This window comes from Epinephelus fuscoguttatus, linkage group LG21 (assembly GCF_011397635.1).
Source record: "Epinephelus fuscoguttatus linkage group LG21, E.fuscoguttatus.final_Chr_v1".
Lineage (NCBI taxonomy): Eukaryota > Metazoa > Chordata > Actinopteri > Perciformes > Serranidae > Epinephelus > Epinephelus fuscoguttatus.
The window spans coordinates 23,157,993-23,179,308 of record NC_064772.1 but is presented as its reverse complement, the minus strand read 5'-3'; the positions used below and the strand labels follow the sequence as shown (position 1 = coordinate 23,179,308).

Sequence of the window (21,316 nt, the reverse complement as noted above, 5' to 3'; positions counted from 1 at the left end):
CATGATTTGAAAAAAGGGATCCAAATCATGATTTTTTTTCCAGACTATTTTTTGTCAAAACTTTATTGTTAAAAATACATAATTTCCCTTTTTTTGGATAAATGTTACACAAAGGCACAATAAAATTATATAAACGGAAATGTAAAAAAAAAAAAAAAAAAGTTTATTTTATTTCATTTACTTATTTAATTTAATTTAATTTAATTTAATTTAATTTAATTACTTATTTTATTTTATTTTGTTTGAAAGGGCTGATGCAACATAGTTCCAGCTATTGCTAATTTTCAGCTCTTGTCCCTATAGTTGGTCTTTTACATGTAGACCTAAAATGTTATTAAAAATATGTAGTTCAAAACATCATACAACCACACTATATGCACTAAATACAGTATAAACATGGAAGGCACAATAAAATACACACACCCCAATATAGAATATGTCATAAATGCTCATTACATGTATTTGAGAGTCTATTTTGGCATGAAGAGTGTAATGACCAGGCTTAATTTCAGTCTTTAATTAATTCTCCCCCAAAAAATATTTTCTGACCTCTAGTCTCGTTTTGCTCCGGTGACGTCACACATCGACACTCCCTTTTCCCCAGTAAAGGGAGAAAGATGGCGCCCACACACGTACTGAGATGCTGTCAACGGGGCTTAGCATGGATACCTGTGATTTTTATCGCCCTGGTCGTCTGCTGGTCGTATTACGCCTACGTGGTGGAGCTTTGTATATGTAAGTAGTCGTCCTGCCGCCGTCCGGTGCCTCGTTACAGCCGTTAAACCGCCGGTGTTTCCACTGAGCTGTCCACACAAACACACAGCTGCTGCTGCTGCTGCTGCTGCTGCTGGCCAGGAGGAAGTAAATGGACTGCAGCTCAACAATGGTGTTGGCGAGCCTGTCCAAATGTAGATACAGCTAATTATCTGCTCGCCGCCACCGCTTTACGTCGCCTTATTTTAACGGGGAATGTGGTTTGGACACAGAAACTTCCGTGGTGTTAATATCGCTGCCTGTGTGTTGTTTTGTGTCGCGCTGAATGGAGTCTGGATGGAGAATTAAAACGCCAACTAAACGGTATTTGGCCGGCGGACCAGATGCATACTTCCCCAGACTACCAGTAATTAGTTGGCACAGGGGATGTGTTGATTTAGCCCTGAGAGTTTGGGTATTAAGAGGAGAGAAAATGGGGGAGTATTAATCCTTAAATTGACTTTGATTGATTTAACTTCCCAAACTTTTTCATTTTAAGATCACAGAAACCTCCACTGGATAAGATCTGGTGTCAGGGTCTGAATGTGGCTTAACTTGAGTCCATATCTGTGCTCCATCCCCACCCTACAGCTTATTTGTCCAGGGTGTGCTTCACAGTTACAAGCTGTGATTAATCTTTAGCAGATAGTTTTAATTAAAGGATATTTAGCTGAGAAGTTAAAACTATCCAGTGTTTTTCCAAGGAATGAAAATGACAAGAACGTTAATAATGAAAGTTACTTTGGGGTTTGTCCATTACTGATGTTCCACTTCCCATTTTTCTCACTTAATGGACTTTTTCTGTCCCACATTGGCCTAAAATTTGAAACTGAAAGTCCGATATTGACTGAGACAACACTAGTTGAGAGATCAGTCTCTTCACAAGATGGACGATAAGATGTGTAAGTGGTCAGATAAGGTTGTGTGAATGCAGCTTGTGGCGAGATTACATTGTCCACTTGAGGAAAAATGTAGATGGGACTGTCATGATATCAGATTTTTACTACATGATTACGTCGCCAAAGGAGTTCACAATAACGTTATCAATGCGATAGGTGTCGACAGTTTAAAATAATAATCATAACAGCAACTTTAAGAGTCAAATTCATCATTGACTTTGTTTTTCGGCAACCAAATGCACTCAAAATACAAGTGTTGGGAAGTGAAGACAGACTGTGCCTTCCAGTATCCACACTACCATATTATATAGGGTGCCAGTAAAAGATTTAATATGTCCCAATCCATAGTATGTCAAAGGCAATATGCCAGAAATACCAGGATGTTCTTCTACATCCAGTTGGATTTTGCAGTATGCAAGCCAGCATGCTTTTTTTGGCTAATCTGTCCCACAATCCTTTGCACAGTGGACGATATGTCACATCGCCTGAGCCTGCAATGACAGATGACAGCACATTCAAGTAACTGATGACCAGTCAAACAGTAATAATAGAAGTATTGATGGTTTAGGTGAACATAATAACCAGAAATATCACAAACAACAACAGGACATAACTATAAAAATAACAATGACAGAGAACTGCACTTGTAATTTCACTGTCGCAAATATACTATGTTAGAACCTACAATCTATGCAGTTATAACTTTGAAGTTAAACTACACACATTGCAAAGTTCAAGTCGATCTCCGTCTCTGGAGCACTCGTGAGTGGTATTTGATTTATCTCGAAGTTAACAGATATGAAAGCAAGAGGGTCAAATTTCACTGCTTAAGGTTATGAGGACGTCCCAATTGTGTGCATACTGCATGCAACAGTACATACTTTTTAATGGCAGCTGCAGTGTGTACTAAAAGTAAAAAGAAGAAGTTTGCAAATTTGGAACACACCCAGAGTCTGGAGCCATAACTGTACAAAAGCGTACAAAAAGAGCAGTTACACGTAATGGATAGTGAAAAGGCAACTAGATGGCGTTTGGAGACGGAGACAGAGTGAGAACGGAAAGAAATATTATTGACTTAAGAGGCACCTGGTTATTTACATGACATTATATGCATACATTATATTTATGTGATATAAATCAGATGGTTTGACGCAATACTTCAGCACAGAGAGATATGAAAGCGTTATGCATTCACTGAAAAAAAAGTTATGGTTTTTTTTTTTTTTACGACATTATTATCTCAGAATTCCGAGGAAAGTTTTCATCTTGTTTTTCTGAGTTAAAAATATTATTGTTATTGTACGTCAAAGAAATATGGAGCTCCTAAATTCCCAAAAGTTTTATAAAAAAAAAAATTAATCAATAATTTGTTGATTAAAATATCACCTTTTGGGACTAGCCCCTTTTACACTGCCAGATTTTCAGCAAATGTTGGGCTATTTTGCCGGCAAACTGCGAGCGTTTAGACACACAGAGCCGTATTGGCGAGTTGATCCGAGGTGTCCAATTTTCTGCCTCGCAGGGTAGATATATTGGCGGAACCCTTTTAGTTTAAACAGACCGAGGCGGCCGTCCGCAACTGGAGGGGCTGTTGAAGACTTGTGGGAGGAGCTGTTGATGACGCCACATGTGTGACCCACTGGCGGTGGATAAACAGGAAACAGCTGATAGCAGGAATTAGCGAGCAGCTAGTAGCAAGAGGGAAACGCAAACCTGACAGACACTGTAAAGATGAGCAACTGGGGAGACAAGGAATTGCTCGCCCTCCTTGCCCTCGCAAAGAGGCCATTAACCGTCAGATGACGGGGACAGTGAAGAACGGGCCGACTTATGAGAGAATCGCAGAAGGACTGACCAGCCGCAGCTTCCCTCCCACGTCACTGGTTACGTCACACACTGAGCTACATGTTCTGTAACTTGCTCACGCCCCCCATTGGCCCGAAAAAGGCGCATTCTGTATAAACAAAATTAGGTAGGCGGCATTTTGCTGCACTCCCCGATTTTGTTTTTATACTGCCAATGCTGAAAAAAGACTGATTGGGCTTTCCTGCAAATTTGCACAATTCCTGTTTAAAAAGGGCTACAGAGACAGACAACCATTCACACTCACTTTCACACCTACGGACAATTTAGAGTCACCAATTAACCTGCATGTCTTTGGACTGTGGGAGGAAGCTGGAGTACCTGGAGAAAACCCACACTGACACAGGGAGAACATGCAAACTCAACACAGAAGTGCTCCCCGAGTTAGAACCAGGATTTTTGCTGTGAGGTGACAATGCTAATCACAGCGCCACCATGCCGCCCTACTATTAACATGATATCCATGTTTAATTTTTGGGGTTATGTAGTAAAGCATTTCTGAAGCCTACAATCAGATGTATCACCACTGATTTTAATGTTACTGTATAACTGTCACTGTTAAGGTCTTCCTTATCTAACATTTTTGTTCTCTGTTTTCCCCTCACAGTCACCATCCCCAGTATAGGAGAGCAGAGTAAGTGTTTTGGGTGAATCACAGTCATTTTTGTGTATCACATTGTGAACGTAAGTTTACAGCGCTAAGCCACTTTGCCCTGTATTGGGATAATCTCTCTGACGTCCAGTGAAATATGCTCTGTACACTTAGCTAAAAAAAAGAAGGCTGGCACAGAAAACGTGATCTCTCAAAGTGCTGATGTTGGTGCTGAGCTCCTCGTTCAGCATTCCTCTCTCATTAATTTAATATGTAGATGTACAGTGATGTATCCAAAGTGACAGCAGCAGTTCCTTATATCAGCTCCTTAATGGTAATGCTTGTGTTCACTGTTGGTGTATGATATTTGACCAGTGATGTTTTGTTTAATCTTCCCCTGCAGTTGTCTACTTGATCTTCTTCCACCTCTCTTTCATCATGTTTGTGTGGTCTTACTGGAAGACCATCTTCACTCAGCCTGCCAACCCCTCCAAAGAGGTACAATAACTCAACTCTCCAAAACAAGCCTACTCTGTCTGCGTGTCTTTAATCCCCTGCTGACATTTTTTAAAAAAACTGTTTCTCTCACTCCAGTTCTGCCTGCCCAAGGCTGAGAAGGAGCGCTATGAGAAGGAAGAGAGGCCAGAGTCCCAGCAAGAGATCCTGTGGAGAGCCGCAACCAGTCTGCCTCTGTATACCCGCACAGGAGCTGGAGGTACGTCTGTGTCTGTGTGTGTATGTCTAAATGTGAATGTGTGTCAGAGCTGTTCAATAACAAGATGTTGTGTTGACACGATGCAGCAATCCGTTACTGTGACCGCTGTCAAGTTATCAAGCCAGACCGCTGTCATCACTGCTCCGCCTGTGACATGTAAGAAAACAGTATTTATTGAACACAAGCTTTGATTCAACCACAATATTTTTCACTTTCTCTCATCTCTGATCCTTTTATGTCGGTCTTTTCTTGTGTTTTTAAATCTGTCCTTTCTTTTTTTTTTGCTCTCTTGCTGGGTGTGGCAGGTGTGTGTTGAAGATGGACCACCACTGTCCCTGGTATGTAAGACCTGCTCAACAAATAGATATACTGTATATTGATGACATCTCACGTGTTATTCTTACTTGTACCCCTCTGAGTTTGGATGACACTTCATGCCAAGCATTAATGCAACAGGCCCATCAAGCTATTGAATGTTAATCCCTTTCATTTTTACTTTTCCTGGGCAAAACATATGGTGTTACCAAGCAGCAACCTCCAGGTCTGAAAAATGTAGCCAATGCGGAATTGCCAAAAACTGCGTTTCCTTGAATGGCCAAAGTCCCCATAGACCCACATGTTAAAATGCCCAGCTTTACAGCAGCAATAAACATGTTCACAGCCTGATACAAAAAACAGTTCTGGTCTCGATGGCTGACTTTCACCTTCATGACAGCTGCTGCAGAATTTTTATATAACTCACTTGTTTACATTGGTCCAAATATGGTCACCTCGAGTTACTCGGGTCCAAAAAAATCCAATCAAATCTGGTTAGTCAATTGAAAGGAAAAAAAACGCTAACTATTTTGATAATCGATTATTTGTTTTTCGGTTACTTATCAAGCAAAAATGTCAAACATTAGCTTATTCCAGCTTCTTAAATGTGAGAATTGGCTGCTTTTCTTTAGCCCCTTTCCCACTGCACAAGAACCCCGTTAACACCCACTAACATCTGTCTTTTTAATGTAATGGGAAAGGTTTTAATTGGCATTCACACCCACGTTGAATGACTGCAGTCGACATGGATATTTATCACCTCCAGCTCCAATCGGCAATGATGCGAACACAACGCCTGGGTGAACACGCTAATTTTAGCTCCTTTACTGGCGAGACGCAATGACAAGCCAACATAATGCTGTCTGTCTTAGCCCAAGCAGCGCTCAAACGTCGCTCAAGAGAGACTAAGTAAGAGATATGTAGAAAGAAGCAACCACCATGATGTTTCACTGGCCTCCATGCTCCTCTCTACTGTTTACCTGTTCTCCGGCCTGTCACTGACATCCAACATGACACACCAGACACTGCTATAAGCATTTTTAACTATTTTTTATTCATTTTAAAGCCTAAATGATTAATCATGAAAATAATAGATTAGTTAATGAGGCAAATGATCAATAGTTGTAGCCCTAGTGAAAACTTAGGTCCATAAACCAGTTGGTGACGTCACAGTGGCTACGCCTGCTATTCTTGTACAGTCTTATGTGTATTACAAGTGTTTTTCACTTGCTTCATGCAGGTTAACGAGTATAAGGAGTCAGATCTGATGGCTTTTTTCATTTGTTCCCTACTCGTTTTAAAGACCTAATAGTTAATGTTACAAATACTTTATTTTAGCTCAACATGCTCAAAACTGCTCAAAAACAACTTAATTATCCACATGGATCTTATTCTCAAGCCTTGATTAACCAAATACAAGAAGCAACAGAGCTCTTTGTGCTAAAGAAAGCAAACTACCGCCCTGGTGTAACCTTAAGAGCAACACAAAGCCCTCAAAGTTCAGGTAGATAAGATCTCCACTCAGAGGAAGTGATGTCAAACCTGACTTCTCCGTGTTTGTGTGTCTCCAGGGTGAACAACTGTGTGGGATTCTCCAACTACAAGTTTTTCATCCTCTTCCTGGCTTACTCGCTGGTGTACTGTTTATTCATTGCAGCCACTGTGCTGCAATATTTCATAAAGTTTTGGACAGTGAGTAACAACGCGCCCTGAATGTGAATGTGTGTGTGATGCTACAGAGGATGCAGATTCAGCTGCATGTCAGAGCCTGGATGAGCATCCTCTGGGTTGGTTGTGCATGGTGCTGAGCTGTACCGCTCCTCTGTGGGTTTTTTTCTTTTCTCTCTGTCCTCTCTCACCCTTCGCCCTCCGACCCCCTCTCTGTATCCCCGTCTGTTATCCCCAGTTCTCGCACACTGGGTCATTGTTCTCTGATCTCTCTCTTTGCTGTCTCCCTCTCCACTATCAGAACCATCAGTCACACCACTCATGCAGGCGCAAACACCTCCTTTCTTTTTTTGCACTTCAGTTTCTCCCCATCTCTTCCTCTTTCATCCCTTTGTTCTCTCCTTTCTGGGCACACTTTGTACACTCACCCACTCTTTCTTTCATTTTTTCCCCCGTTCACCCGACTTGGCCTTGACATGTGTTTGCCCACTGATCTCTAAGTGCTTCCTCCCCTCCCACCTGTTCTCTCCTGGTGTTGCTAACAAGTCTTGTTTCTGTTTGTACTAAAGCTTTGCCGGAGGAAATCGGCAGAGAACTGCCCAAAGGTAACCCCAGCTGTCCTCCAAAGCCTTTAGTGTTGCAGTGCCTCACCATCGTTGCCATGGTTTTTGTCGTGATGTGCGTGCAGTGACGTGGTTCACATGACAGCCGTTTTTGTTTCTCTTTATTACTCTGCTTTTTCCTCCCCTTTTTTTAACGTTCTCTCTCTTCTTCTTTCTGTCTTTCTTTCCATAAATATCGTCGATGTGACTTTGTTACTGATTTGTGTCTCGCTCTCCTTTTGTCCCGTCTCTTCCCCAGAATGAGCTGCCAGACACTCACGCCAAATTCCATGTCTTGTTTCTCTTTTTTGTGGCGGCCATGTTCTGCATCAGTATTCTGTCCCTCTTCAGCTACCACCTGTGGCTCGTGGGGAAGAACAGGTCCACTATAGGTAACAAACGCACACATTCAGTAAATGTCTCTGTCATTTAAACAGGTCAAAAACACAAGTGGTTTTCCACAATGTCTTGTTGCAGTGTTAGGCAGGGTTTTTTTTTTTTTGGTTTTTTTTTTGCAATGAAAACTGCAGAAGCAGGGCTCCCGACTGCAACCACCCTCTGGACTTGCAGAATTAGCCCTCATGGACTTCAGTTGCACGTAGTGTGACGTATTTACTGTCATCACGTTAAGTCTGCAAGGGCGAGACCGCAAGCAGCTGATAGACATAAATCTCTGTATAGCCTTTTTGTGACTAAACAAAAATGTATCAATACATCTCTATATAACAGGCTACACACGCTCAATAACGGACATGTATGTAAATAAGGACAGGACTCACACATCAGTTTATTCTCAGTCTCCAATTGTTTAAATTATGATAGATTAATTTCTTGAAATTCTTTACAGGCGAGCTGTAATTTCTCTTCATGGTTCAACCTCCATTTTACATGAATTCTCATGTAGATCAGCATCATATCTGTTCGACCTGTCCCCTCAACTACAGAGGCTAGATAAATTGTGTCTGACTATAAGGTTAATATTTTTTAAAGGAAAAAAAAAACCAAGACCACAGCGTTCAATAAAGATCAGTCAGATATAGTCAGGGCTTCACATATGTACAGGTGTTATTTTAAGAATCCTCACATTCCACTGACCACAAATCTCTGTGATGCTAAATACTTCAATAATTAAAACAGTCTATTGTTAATATACAGTAGACTACATGTAGTTTATGATACAGTTAAAATGGCAAAAAATCTGAATAGTTGCATTGCAGGAAGTTTTAAGGTGTGCCCCTAAATTTTCTGCTTATGCTCCTAAAATTTTCCGTTAGAGGCTACAGTTCTTTTACTAAAAAATGTTAGTCTGGAGCCCTGAGAAGCAAGTGAGAATAGAAAGAAATAGTTGATTTTTTTGTATAATTCATTAAAAATCAAAGGCAAGACAAGGCAAGAGTTTGTGATTTATCCTATACTAACATTACTATAGTGGCTGTGTCAACATATCAAAGTTCCTAAGACACTTAGTTTGTGAGGCGTCTCGGTTTTGACTTGTGTTTCTGTTCCTTCACTGCAGATCCACAGTGCTCACATAAGGCAGGGAAAAAGTTGAACAAGGTTTATTGAGAATACAAAAAAAGAAACAAAACAGCAGGCCAAGTCCTTCGAAAATTACATCTCCTCCAATCTACTACCGACTTAATGTCCTGTTTCTATATATTCTCACATATTGCCCGTTATTACACGTCAACAGTGCATGACACAACCCAAACCAAAACAAACTTCATATCGTGTTTACACAGCAAGTTGTCCACACTCTCCTTTTGTCATGAGCACTAAACTGCGTTATGGCACCACATCTGGTGTAAATAACTTGTGCCTGTATTCTAACACATAAGTCAAGTTAATATAAACATAACTTTGGTATAGTCCACTGTCAAACACTACTCTAAATATACAGAAACGGTTGTGTAAATATCATCAGAACCTGTATGATATGTGCTATCAACACAGGCATTTTTTACTAAATATAAAAACATGCTCACGTGGCTCTTACAGCTCTTACCATGAGGCATGCATATTTAATGTAACTCAGGGTTCACTCTTTTCACACGTGCAAAAGATCAAGATGCAGCAGCCTGTGTCATGGTGATCTGTCTTGTCTGTTGTCCACATGTTTCAGCCAGTCTCAGAGTGTGTTCTGCGGTAGAAGAGTGTTTGTCAATCAGTGTTGTTTGCTTTTGTGCAAACATCAGGGAATTGCCAGTCAGTTTGGTGATGTTTTGCGGGGGACTCCTGTGATTGCCGAATCTCATGGGAAACTACGATGATTGGTCAAATTTGCGGAAAAGATGCAGTAATTGGACAAAAATTCAGTGATGCGCAGAATTCACAGGGACTGGTTGAATTTGCATTTACTGCTGCAGTCGCAACATCCTGGAGGGGCTGTGTAACGTTCAAGAAAATGAATTTCAAGATATGAAAGTGATAACCACTTCTCACACACACACAGATTGTTCTCTTCAGTCCACTCCTTTTCTTCTCATCAATTGAAATTTAATCTGTTGGTTGCTTGATGACCTTGGGTGTTCTCTGTCCTTGCTTCTCTCTCCATGTTGTCCCTCTCTGCAGAGGCTTTTAGAGCACCAGTCTTTAGGACGGGCTCTGATAAGAACGGCTTCTCTCTGGGTTTCCGGAAGAATATCGCTCAGGTCTTTGGAGACCAGAAGAAGTACTGGCTGCTGCCCGTCTTCACCAGGTAAAGGAGACAAATGTAGACATGATAAAGAGGCTCTTGTAGCACTTATGCTGGATTCAAGCTAAGCATTTTTTTCTGTGGTTGAAGTATTTAAAAATGTGTCTGACAGATGTTTTGCAACTGCAGTTTGTTGCCCTGCAGGCAGACTGCTAATCTTGACTTTCTCCTGTCCTGCTTGTTCACAACAGTCAGGGAGATGGTCTGACGTTCCCTACACGGCTGGTCAACGCTGATGTAGAGCAGGCCACGGTGACCCTGCAGCCTGAGCCCAGTAAAAGGTGATCAATCACAGTGTAATAAAAGATATATCATTTGACACATGGCTCTGAAAAGGATTTATGTTTTTGAATGAGTTGTGGATGCCCGGCTCATTTTGCTTTTTTATGTGTTGGGCATGTTTCCAGTGCTGCTGATGTCCCTGTGAGCCCCGTCAGCGAGTCGCAGGATCGCCTCCTGAGCAACGACCAGCATGCCAACAACATCGGAGACCATCAGGCTAATAACACCCTCAAATCAGGTGAGCTCTACCAGGGTTGGTAATGTTTCACCAGCAGAATTAACATGAACAGCTCACCGTCTGGTATCTGTCACTGTAACACGTTTTCTGTTTGGCTTCACAGCTGAAAGTGAAACTATTACAATCTCCCTGGAGAGCGAGTCCTAACCAGGTAAATGTGTGTTTAGTCAGTCTGGGTACAGTCTGACTTTTTGTTTGCATATGTCACTGCTGAAAAATATCTCAAGGTTATTTTCTGTGCTGATGTGGGAAGTTAAATTGCTGCAGGGTGTCTGATTAGTTATTTGTAGAGGACTTGATTCACACACTTTGGTCTTTTCCACTTGAACTCAGGGTGTCTGCAGGTCCTAAAAAGTCCTTAAACTCAGTTTCATAAACATTAGGCCTTAAAAGTCATTAAATAGTCTTAAATTTGAATTTGTGAGGTTAATTTCCACAAACATTTTATCTTTATTTAACCCTTTAAAACTAGCAAATTGGCTTGATTTCTTACAAAAACATGAGAAGAAGGCAGTGAGCAATGAAAGAAGAAATGACCCCAAAAAATTTGGAAGAAATTAATAAATAAAAAAACAAACAAGAAAAGTAGTAAAAATGAATTTTTAAAAAATTATAAGAAAAAGAAAGTTAAAAACAAACAAACAAGGAAATGACCTGGAAGAAATGCTTTAAAATTCAAATAATTCTGTACCATAATTTAAAATATGTATTAATAAAGATTATAAATATATATATATATATTTGTATATTTTTTTTTTCCAAGCTTCGAGTTTTTGTTTTTTGTTTTTTTCAACTTGTGAGACAGTTCTTACCAAGTTTCTCATTGACCTTTGAAAGAAATCGCCCCAATGTGCTCAAGGTTCATAGGTTTAAATACTTGTGAAAGGCGTCTGAAAGCAGCACAAGAAAAGTGATGTTACTCCAAGTTTCAAAGGGTTAATGTAATTTATCCGTCTTTTAATTTCTTTTGTCAAAATAATTCATGTCAAAGTTTACATGTCTGATGTTCGTTAAACCTACCTCTGAACCTCTTTTTACTTTATGTAGATTAACCTAACTTATTCTAATAACCTTATTCCTACATTAAATCTTCCTCTGAACAGGAGCCTATATTTAGATTCACCTACAGTGCTTGAATAAGAGAAAGATGATTTTTAATCTGTCTTAAATTTGGCCAGAAATTACCTTAAAAAAGTTTTTAAACCATTAAATTTAAGTGTCTGATACCGACAGACACATTGGCACTCTTTTTGTTTATAGTTGACATATATTTAAGGTGTGCAAGGAAGAATCATCATCATTGTCTCCCTTTGTAACAAAATGAACTTTGCAGCCAAAGTGATGAAAATATAGCAAAGAAGTGGTCGACTGTAGCTACCATAATCCAAGTTATATATAACATTGAATTGATCTATCATGGCTCTTTGGCCTAGTATGACAAGGAAATGGGTGGGTGATAACATTAATTAACAAAGTTATGATATTTAACTCCAAATTAAAGGTTCTGTCCACAACATTCAGAGCATTAATGTAACAGTAATCCACTGTTTGCTATGCAAAGATATATTGCAGTAATGATGTCCTGTGCAGAGAATGAAGTCACACTCCTTCTCTGTGTTGTTGTCATGTTTAGAGCCTTGTTGAGATAACTAATGCACTCTGAATTTCACTTACAACCCCGTTAAGGTTACGCACACACCATTTAATTTCATTTATTTTATGTCTAAGGACAACGCACATTAATCAGCGTGTTAGCCAGCTGGCTGATTTCCAACTGCAGTCCTTTGGCAGGATGTTTTGAAACCAATAAAAGGATAAAATTCACAGGACAAAGACAGCATAAGGACATAAAGACAGCATTAACGACAGCAATTAGAAACTGTCAAGATAGAAGAGAATCCATGCAAAGGAACAGCAGAGCATCAGGACAATACAAGGCCACAACACCTGCACAGCTCTGTGGCCACACTGTGCATGACTGTAGCTTTGTGCAGTCATAGCAATTAGAGTAATTAACTGAAGTGAGTCTATGTAATGTTTTTTTTTACCAAATTCCTGCATAGTATACCTTTAAATACTTACATTTTTTTCGATAATTTTTGGAGGGGGTTTTCTTTAATTGATAGGACAGTATTCAGTGTGAAAGGGGGAGAGAGAGAAGGGATGACGCGCAGCAAAGGGCCACAGGTTTGACTCGAATCCATGGCCCCTGCAGCATGACATTCCCTTTTGTATATGGGACACCTGGTCTACCCACGAAGCTACTGCATGCCCCGTACTTCTTTTGTAAGCACACAACAGACTATGCATCAACAAATCCATCAGCCAAAGTCCCAAAGCCGAACTAGCCAAGGTAATTTTCCTCTGCCTGCTGCAAACACTCCCTTAATTGAGAGTTAACAGAGCTGTGCAGTGTGGCATCACCTTAGCTGCACGATTGGTGGAACAACCATCAATCAATAAATCAACCAGTCAGAGCCACAGAACATAGAACAGTCCTGCCCTGTCATGTAGTGGCACAGTTCTGTAAATATTAAGTGTAATCAGCAGTCATGTATCTAATCATTTTTGTTTCTTCTCTTCCACAGGAGAAACTCCTCAGTCATCTAATACGATGCCTTAAGCAACGCAACAGTTATGTTTGTCACCGTGGCAACAGTCTCCCAGCGCAACCCCATCCCCACAGACCCATTCACAGTAACTATGGAAATGCTTTTTTTTAATTTTTTTTGGCCCATCACAGCACAGTAATGCATCTATGGCACTGGCGTCTTGGCATGCAGTGTCAGAAGCAAATCTCACACCTGCCCTCACAGGACATGTGATACAAGCTTGTTCCTCCTCTCTCACACACACACACACACACATGCTAACACTCATACATTCAGCTGTATACATATTTCCTCGTGCTGTTTTGTTTTTCTCACAAGTGGAGCATTTATCGCTGATGGAAAAAAAAAATCAAGAATCCTGGAAGGAATCTGAGCTACTTTTGGTGTTTAATGAGAGAACTTTTTGGTGCCAAAAGCTTCCTGGGTGCACTTGGACTCATTTTATAGTTGCAAAGCTGCAGTGAAGAGTTGGGGACAAGCTGGAGAAGTATTTGTTTGAACATTTATGTTTTTAGGAAGGCAGTACATCCCGAGGAGATGGATCAGTTTACCTGCGTGATAGGTTTTTTTTGTCATTTATTTTTAACTCATAATGTTGGAGCGCATCTGTGATCCGCAACTTGAGATGGATGTTTCCCACCAAAAACCTGGACTATCTCACAGAGGACTCTTCTGCACGGTTCAGCGGACTGGACCCCGTGCACAACAGGGAAGACTGTTGCCAGGTTTTGGATGGCGACTTGGATATCAGAGCACAAGGTGGCACATTTGCACTTTGTAGATTATCAATGTCCATCAAACAACGTGCTGCTTTTTTTTTTTTCTTAAATCATATCCAAAAAGCATCCCAGGTATAATGGATGTTGGATGATCATGTGATTTATGGCATATTGTTTGTGTGTAACAGTTGAAGTGGCAGTCTACTAACAACTAAAAGAATCAGCTTGATGTGTTTTCGTGGCCAACCTGTGTTGCTGCTTACTAACGAACAGTCTGATCTGGGAGATGCGTTTCAAACAATGTGCAGCGTCCGTCACTTCCTGTTCTTTTTAGAATCATATGTAAGTATGCTGACTGGTGATTCGCAGCCCGCAATGTCTACCGCCTGTTTTTTCTACAGCTCAGTGCTTCAGCCTTTACTAAGACACCAACACTCATTGCCAAATAAGGGCTGACCTGTCAGGAGCTCTGACCTCTGAACCTGAAGTGTTTACAGCATCCTAGCTTTATCTAAACCTCACTGGCCAATATCATCATGACCAAATTCTATTAACCAATCTGTGTGGCGCAATATTTTCTACAAGGTTTGTCTGTCCCTCCTGCCCGTAGCGGGTCATGATGTCCTTGCAATACCAGTGCTGGCCGGCAGGTGGCGACACAGCTCCTGTTATCTGCCCTCATTCAGATGGAGGTCTTTCTGAACTTTATCAACATGTGGCTCAGGGCTCAATTCACTTTCAGTCTAATTTGCAGGTGCAGCTTTCTTCAGAATTAAATCTTCTCACAACATGCAATTAATATGCATTTTTTTCCTGTAACAACTCATCTAGGATTTCATTTGGAATGAAAGTGAATTGAACCCACCTGATCTTATGTGAAACAGGTGTCGACTACAGCTTCTTCTCACTTCATCTACTCTGTATGTACCTGGGGGTCAGCTCAGTGTTGTGACCTTGAACTGTTAAAGGAGCCTCAGTTTGTGTTAAACTGTTTTATTGTGTCAGTGTTGAACACCTGGGATGTGACAGTGACTCAGAGGGTCGAACAAAATCTGTATCTTAATTAGATTTCAGGACACATACATGCATATCTGTTAAAAACTGGACAGTTTCGTCAGTATAACCAAATAACAGCTGTTCAGGATTAAGTTCTTTTACCAAGGAATTTTGTTATTTATTATGCAACCTTCCGACTCACATCGGAGGGAGACCCAGCAAATGATGTCTGTCATCACTCGTGTCTGTCTGATCACATCCCTGACTGTCGCTGGAAGAGCCTCCTACTAACTAGATCCCACCCGACTCTGGTGATGTAAAAGTTTACAGCTGTTTCTATCGTGCTGAGTGAGCTAGTGGTGTCGTACGGTGTGTTTCTCAGTAATCATTGTGCTGAATGTACCACAGATGGGACAGTGTGGGGGGATCTGATCGAATGATTGGAGCGTTAAAAACAGCCTTCTCTTTGGACTTTATGTTTACGTTTCATCCTTCCAATCATGTTTGATCTTTTGAGCCCGAGTGTATTTATAAGTACTCTTTACAAAGCAGTGATTGGAGGACATTTGTTCATGGTGGCTGAGTATCAGAATCACACTGTGGTTTAATCTTTAGCAGATTAAATTACGGTCAGAGATCACGATCCAAGCCAAGGTTCTGATCATGTGTAGATCTTTTTTAAACCTCACAATTTAAACATTTAGTTAAAAAAAAACATTAAAAAAAAAGACAAAAATATTTCTTTGTCACCTTTAAGGAGCCTGGTTCGTTCCCCTCATCACTTACAGCCACTGACTGAAACATTGGACCTGTCGTCTTGTCGTTTTACAAATTGCCTATATTCTCTCTCCGGGCTTTTGGCCTGGAGACTAAAGTGCGCGTGTGTGTTTTGTAATGCTTAATTGAGTGTTCTTTTGTAATATTGTTGTCTTGGGAGAAATGCTTCTGTGCAGCCATGAGATTTTTACATGTCTGTGTACATACATAACATCTGACTAATGCTCAAAAGCATGGCGCCTAACTTGTGTAATTTAAAAAAAAAAACAAAACATGTTTTACCATGATAACGGGGATTATGGTGATGGTGTTAAAACAGACTGTGGGGTTTTTTCAATTATTGCTCGGTGCGTCATGTTTTAAAGGAATACTTCACCCCCAGAATGATCATTTGTATTTCATTTAATCACACAAGTTACGTTGAATTTGTGAAGAAAACCTGGCTTTTCTCTCATTCCTCCATGACGAACAAAGAATCCAAAAACAGAGAAAGTTCTTGATTAATTGATGTCAAAGGGGTCCACGTTTAACAACAGCAAAACTATATCAAAACATCTGTTCACAAACTCTTAACACCGCTCAAGCATAATCCATGTCTCATTTATCAAGTTGTATGCTCAGTACTTCCAAACATATGCATTTTAACGAAATGTTAATGTTCAAAACATCTTGCATAAACAGCTCGGGCAAGCTACTAGACTTTTTACGCGGATGTGTTCGTAATATTTTAGTGAAAATACATGTGTGTTGGAAGTACCAAGCACACGACCGAATGAATAAAACCTGGATTGCACTGCACAAGTTGTTTGAGAGGTTGTAAACAGATGTTTTAATACAGTTTTGCTGTTGTTTAACACCAACCCCCATTGCCTGTTTTTGGATTCTTCGTTCACCAAAGAGGCATGCCAGAAAAACAAAGTTTTCTATATGAATTCAGTGTAACACGGGGAGAATAATTGACATACAAATGGTCATTTGGGGGGTGAAGTGTTCCTTTAAATAAGCTTTACTCTGGTCTGTCTCAACTTTATAAATGAAGCCATAAAAACTGCTGTGAAAACAGAGAAAGGATTTAAAAAATTTGAGTCTAATTTCATTTAATTTTTTTAAAGACTGTATAAACATTTTGCATCTGTATTCACACTGCAGATGTAGCCTATCATAACTTGCTTATTGCTACACTTTGGTTTCTTTTTGTTACAATGTCCTATTTTACAATGTGTGTATATATATATTGATAATGTAAGAAAAAGACTACATATATATTTTTCTTGTCTGATTAATTTTACTGTTCCTATTTTGTGAATGAAGTACATGCCTCTACACAATTAACGTGAAAATAACAATAAATGTTTTTTTAAACCTCCCGTCTAACTTTGCTGTCAGCGGTCTTTTGATGAATTTAAAACTGATGCATTCCTGTAACACTATCAGGCTTATGATGCTGAAAATCAGTGTGTCGGAGTCATATATATATATATATAGATATTTTTATACTCACATTCTTCCTTGTGAAACTATAGCTACTACAATAGCCATAATGCAACCTGACTGCCAACCATCCTGGTGTTATGCTAACAGCAGCTAATGTAGCTTTTTGAGGTGCGAGCCACAGAGGTCTGATAAACTGAAACCATTTCCCTCAGTGGAAACAAAGCTTTTATTTACTTTAATTTCACAGATAAATTGTGAAGACAATAAAGCCTCCACTAAAATAGCATTTTAAGTCGTGTGTGATTTATCCTGGCTTCATAGGAGTAGAGGAAATCTCTGCTCGTTGCTAGGCTAATTTATACAATGTTAAATGCCATAGGTTTGTGCTAATAATGTTAGCATGTTGTATTTGGAAAACGTGTTCATTATAAGACAGTTGTTTTGTCGGTGAACCTTGTGAGTTGTAATGGAACCAAATTTTGTCACATTGCCTTTTGTCATGTTGTCTCTGGTTTTATGAGTAGAGGAAAAGTCTGCTAGCTGCTAGGCTAATTTATACAATGTAAAATGCCATAGGCTAGGGATGCACCGAATATTCGGTAACCAAATATATTCGGCCAAATATTGCAAAAAAACACACATTCGGTATTCGTTGGAATAAGTTAAAAGCAAGGCCGAATAATAGCGGCATGTTTTGATAACGCAATCAAACAGCGTGCCGTGACGCGCGGAGTAAAATGTCAGCAGTGTGGCGATCCGTCTGTCACCGCACTCACATTTGCGACTAAAAATAGTTTTGAGCGAGGAAAATAGGCTTAAATCATTCAGCACGCTGTGCAAGCAGCCTACAGATTTCAACCAGCAGCAGAAACGAAAGGCGAATCCCAGCGATTGTGGGTTGAACGGGGGTCACAGACACAGACAGTAATGTATTTTTGTCAAATACGGCGGCCATCGGCTTACCAGGCGACAGAGAAGTCAGCTCCAATAATATCCTCTTCTTGGCGTGTGGACGGCCCAGAAGTACCTGAACAGCCGAGCCAGTTGAACACAGGTATGTGATGTGTCAGAGGAGAAACGAGCCGTTCACGGCCCACAAACCTCACCGCACATTAGGGACTGTTCTTTACTTATGAAGGGGAGGAGGGTGGCTGGTTGATTCTTATTTTATTTATTTATTTTATTTTGATCCCCCCTATGTTCATCACTGATTGATGCTGTTTTAGAAGTATGAATAAGTCAATAAGTAATTTATTCCATTGAAATATCATTGATGTAGCCTATAATAGAAAAGTGATTTATCTTTTCACAAACAACAAAAGGCACATCTGCCTCATTTTCGCTGTGGTATCGTGATACTACTCAGAACCGTGATACTTTCACTGGTATTGTACAGTGGGATCCAATTTTGGTACCCTGACAACACTAATCTGGAGGGGGTTCATCTGCAAAAACTAATGAAAAACTAAACAACGATATTTGGTATTCGGTACTTGGTATTCGGCCAAGCGTTTAATATTATTCGGCTTCAGCTTCGGCCACAAATTTTCATTTCGGTGCATCCCTACCATAGGCTTGTGATAATAACGTTAGCATGTTATGTTTGTGTTGAAAGCATTTTTAGTGTACGACAGTTTTGTCAGTGAACCTTGTGAGTTGTAATGGAGCTGAATTTTGTAACATTACCTTTTCAAAATGTTGCTGTTGTCCCTGGTTTCATATGAGTAGAGAGAAGTCTGCTAGCTGCGAGGCTAATTTATACAATGTAAAATGCCATAGGCTTGTGCTAATAACGTTAGCATGATATTTGTAGGGAAAATGTGTCCAGATGAAGACAAGTGTTTGTCTGTGAATGCTGTGAGTTATAGTGAAGCTGATTTGTGTACTTGTGTTTGAAACTGTCTCTATCAAGCCATGTTTAATGTGTGTTTAATGTGTGTTTTAAGTGTGTTTTGAATCAACTACACTCTACAGCACTTGATAGAAACCTCCACCCACTTGTGTTGTGGAGGTGTAACTGCAGAGTGACTCCAGATGTTTTTAGATTTCAAACTTGTGGTCTTTTGGCTTTGCACGTTTCTCCAAAGTAATGTTCCATTTACATTTCATATGTATGACGTAGTTGAGATTACATGTATATGAGCTGAGTTTGTCATCAGGAGGACGAGGGGATGGTGCATGGCGTGACATCTAGGCAAGACGGCTGCCAAGCCGCAGAACATGCTCGAGATCCACATAAGTGGGTGATTTTTAATGTGACTTTGGAACATTTCCAGCCAAAACATGATGTTTTTCTAACTGTAATCAAGTGTTTTTGTGCCAAAACCTTACAGCAAATCACAACAGAAAAAAAGAAATGCAAACAAACGTGAAGTTTCAACATATGAAACCACAGGTGTAGATTTCAGAGGGGACGCAGGGGACACGTCCCCCTCAATATTTAGAGTGTGCATTTGTCTCCTCCAATAAAACGTGTCACATATCACAAACACTGACTGTACAGCAGAATCTACATTGTTACAGGAGAATAAGAGAAGGCCAGTGTTTGTGTGTAATGGCTTTTTTAGTGTTGGCATCTGCAAGGACTAAATTCCTGACATGAAACATGACTTGAGGTTATACAAAGATGCAAATACAGCATGCAGTTATGGTGTTTGGCCTTGTGCTGTCAGAGAAAGACAGTGGTAAGAATCAATAAACTTTGTACTTTTGTTTGAGTCTAAAATGAATGATTTTTGAGAAGCTCTGACCCAAAACTAAAACAGTCAAATTGTTTCATGCTATTTTAAGTATTTGAAGGCGGACAACATGTTGTGTGGAATGAGATTCAGGAACCCAGATGAACCTTCACCTTTGCTATCAGTCTAACATCGAGGCCCTTCACCTCTGCTGTTGACTGCTCGGCCATCCCTTTTAATCCCTCCTGCTTTGCTTTAATTTCCTCTACAACAGCGCCCGACATGGCTGTTTGTAAATCCTAAATTGGCATGTGGGGACAGAACCGGCCGCTGTTATATCACATCTGTTCTGCAGACCTGTACAGCACACTAGCCAAGGTGATGACAGCATGATCTGGCATATACTATGTAATTTAAAAGCCAAGTCATGGCTGCATTTGATGCAATGGAATAAAAAAATCTTTTGACAAAAAACACATCTCTAAGAAAAAAAACTGTATTTTTAATCTCTTAGATTTTGCTTGTTTTGTGCATGTGTGTTAATAAGGTGCTTGTCCATTAGCTACCAAGGCAATGACCTCCGTGTCAGTCTTTGCGGCAGAGTAAACACTGACTTGTTAAAAAACAAACAAGTCTTAACTCCACAAGGCCGAAGCAGCCGCAGTTTCACGAAAGACCTTTGAATGGTTTAACCATTAAAGGGAAAATCTGCCATTAAACTGTGATTTGGGGTTGTAACACCAGTATGTACAAACACAGCCAGCAGTGTCTCATGACAGGAGGTCAGAGCATCAACCCTTCAATGGATGATGCGATCAGGTGACGATGTTTGGAGTTTAGTGACTCTTAGTGGATCAGAGTGTCTGGCTTACAGCTGCTCACATCCCAGTGAAATCAGAACTGTCATAGTGAGCTGGGCTTTTCACTTAATCATCTTCCAAGAATGTTTCCTGTGATGTAAACGTCCTCAGAGTCTGTCTCTCTTTAACAACAGACTTGTTCATATCCAAACTGAGGCAGAATTCATTTAAATGTGTCATTTTCCTGTAAGTGACGCTGTGTTGTGGCTGCTTTGTGGATTCTTGGACCTCTTTTTGTCAATTTCATAAACTCAGGCCAGTCAGGACAAATCCCTCCTGTTGGGTCTGAACCCCCTCCGAACAGAGACGTAAGACAAGGTGTGCCTTGACGCAACAGGAAACAAAAGTTGCTCAGACTTGAGTCCAGTGATTCAATGATCACATAAAGTGAGACGGGGATGCGTCAAACTTCTGATATGCAACATTGTGTCGAGGCGGGTATTAAGGTACTTTACTTTGATTTTGCCCGTTTTGTGCCCCTCAGTCCTCTCTCGCAATCATTCCTCAAATGTGCCTGCACACGCAGCTCAAGGATAAAGCGATTTGATCTGTAAGCAAAGCAAAAACAAATGTGTTCAAGTTATTTTAACCTCTGGAGGCCAAGTTTGCTGGATCGGA

At 40.2% G+C, this 21,316-nt stretch overlaps 1 protein-coding gene across 2 annotated transcripts; it reads left to right on the top strand.

The window, feature by feature from the left end:
- The first annotated feature begins 606 nt into the window (after positions 1 to 606).
- Positions 607 to 15,733, top strand: LOC125881780 (palmitoyltransferase ZDHHC20-B-like). 2 transcript variants are annotated; one of them, XM_049565107.1, is made up of 14 exons: positions 607 to 735; positions 4,123 to 4,149; positions 4,511 to 4,605; positions 4,702 to 4,822; positions 4,909 to 4,978; positions 5,128 to 5,160; positions 6,709 to 6,829; positions 7,375 to 7,410; positions 7,667 to 7,799; positions 9,979 to 10,105; positions 10,294 to 10,383; positions 10,510 to 10,622; positions 10,726 to 10,773; positions 13,211 to 15,733. In XM_049565107.1, the coding sequence occupies exons 1-13, from the start codon at positions 618 to 620 to the stop codon at positions 10,767 to 10,769; spliced, it is 1,128 nt and encodes a 375-aa protein (XP_049421064.1). In that variant the 5' UTR covers positions 607 to 617; the 3' UTR covers positions 10,770 to 10,773; positions 13,211 to 15,733. The 2 variants fall into 2 exon arrangements, with proteins under 2 accessions (XP_049421064.1, XP_049421065.1); XM_049565108.1 differs by lacking the exon at positions 7,375 to 7,410.
- The last annotated feature ends 5,583 nt before the right edge of the window (positions 15,734 to 21,316 follow it).

Bases quoted from the DNA above. Each gene is read 5' to 3' on its own strand.
- LOC125881780 (XM_049565107.1), top strand. From the start codon at position 618: ATGGCGCCCACACACGTACTGAGATGCTGTCAACGGGGCTTAGCATGG. The intron at 4,979-5,127 runs GTAAGAAAACAG...TGGGTGTGGCAG, and splicing joins CACTGCTCCGCCTGTGACAT to GTGTGTGTTGAAGATGGACC. The intron at 7,800-9,978 runs GTAACAAACGCA...CCCTCTCTGCAG, and splicing joins GAAGAACAGGTCCACTATAG to AGGCTTTTAGAGCACCAGTC.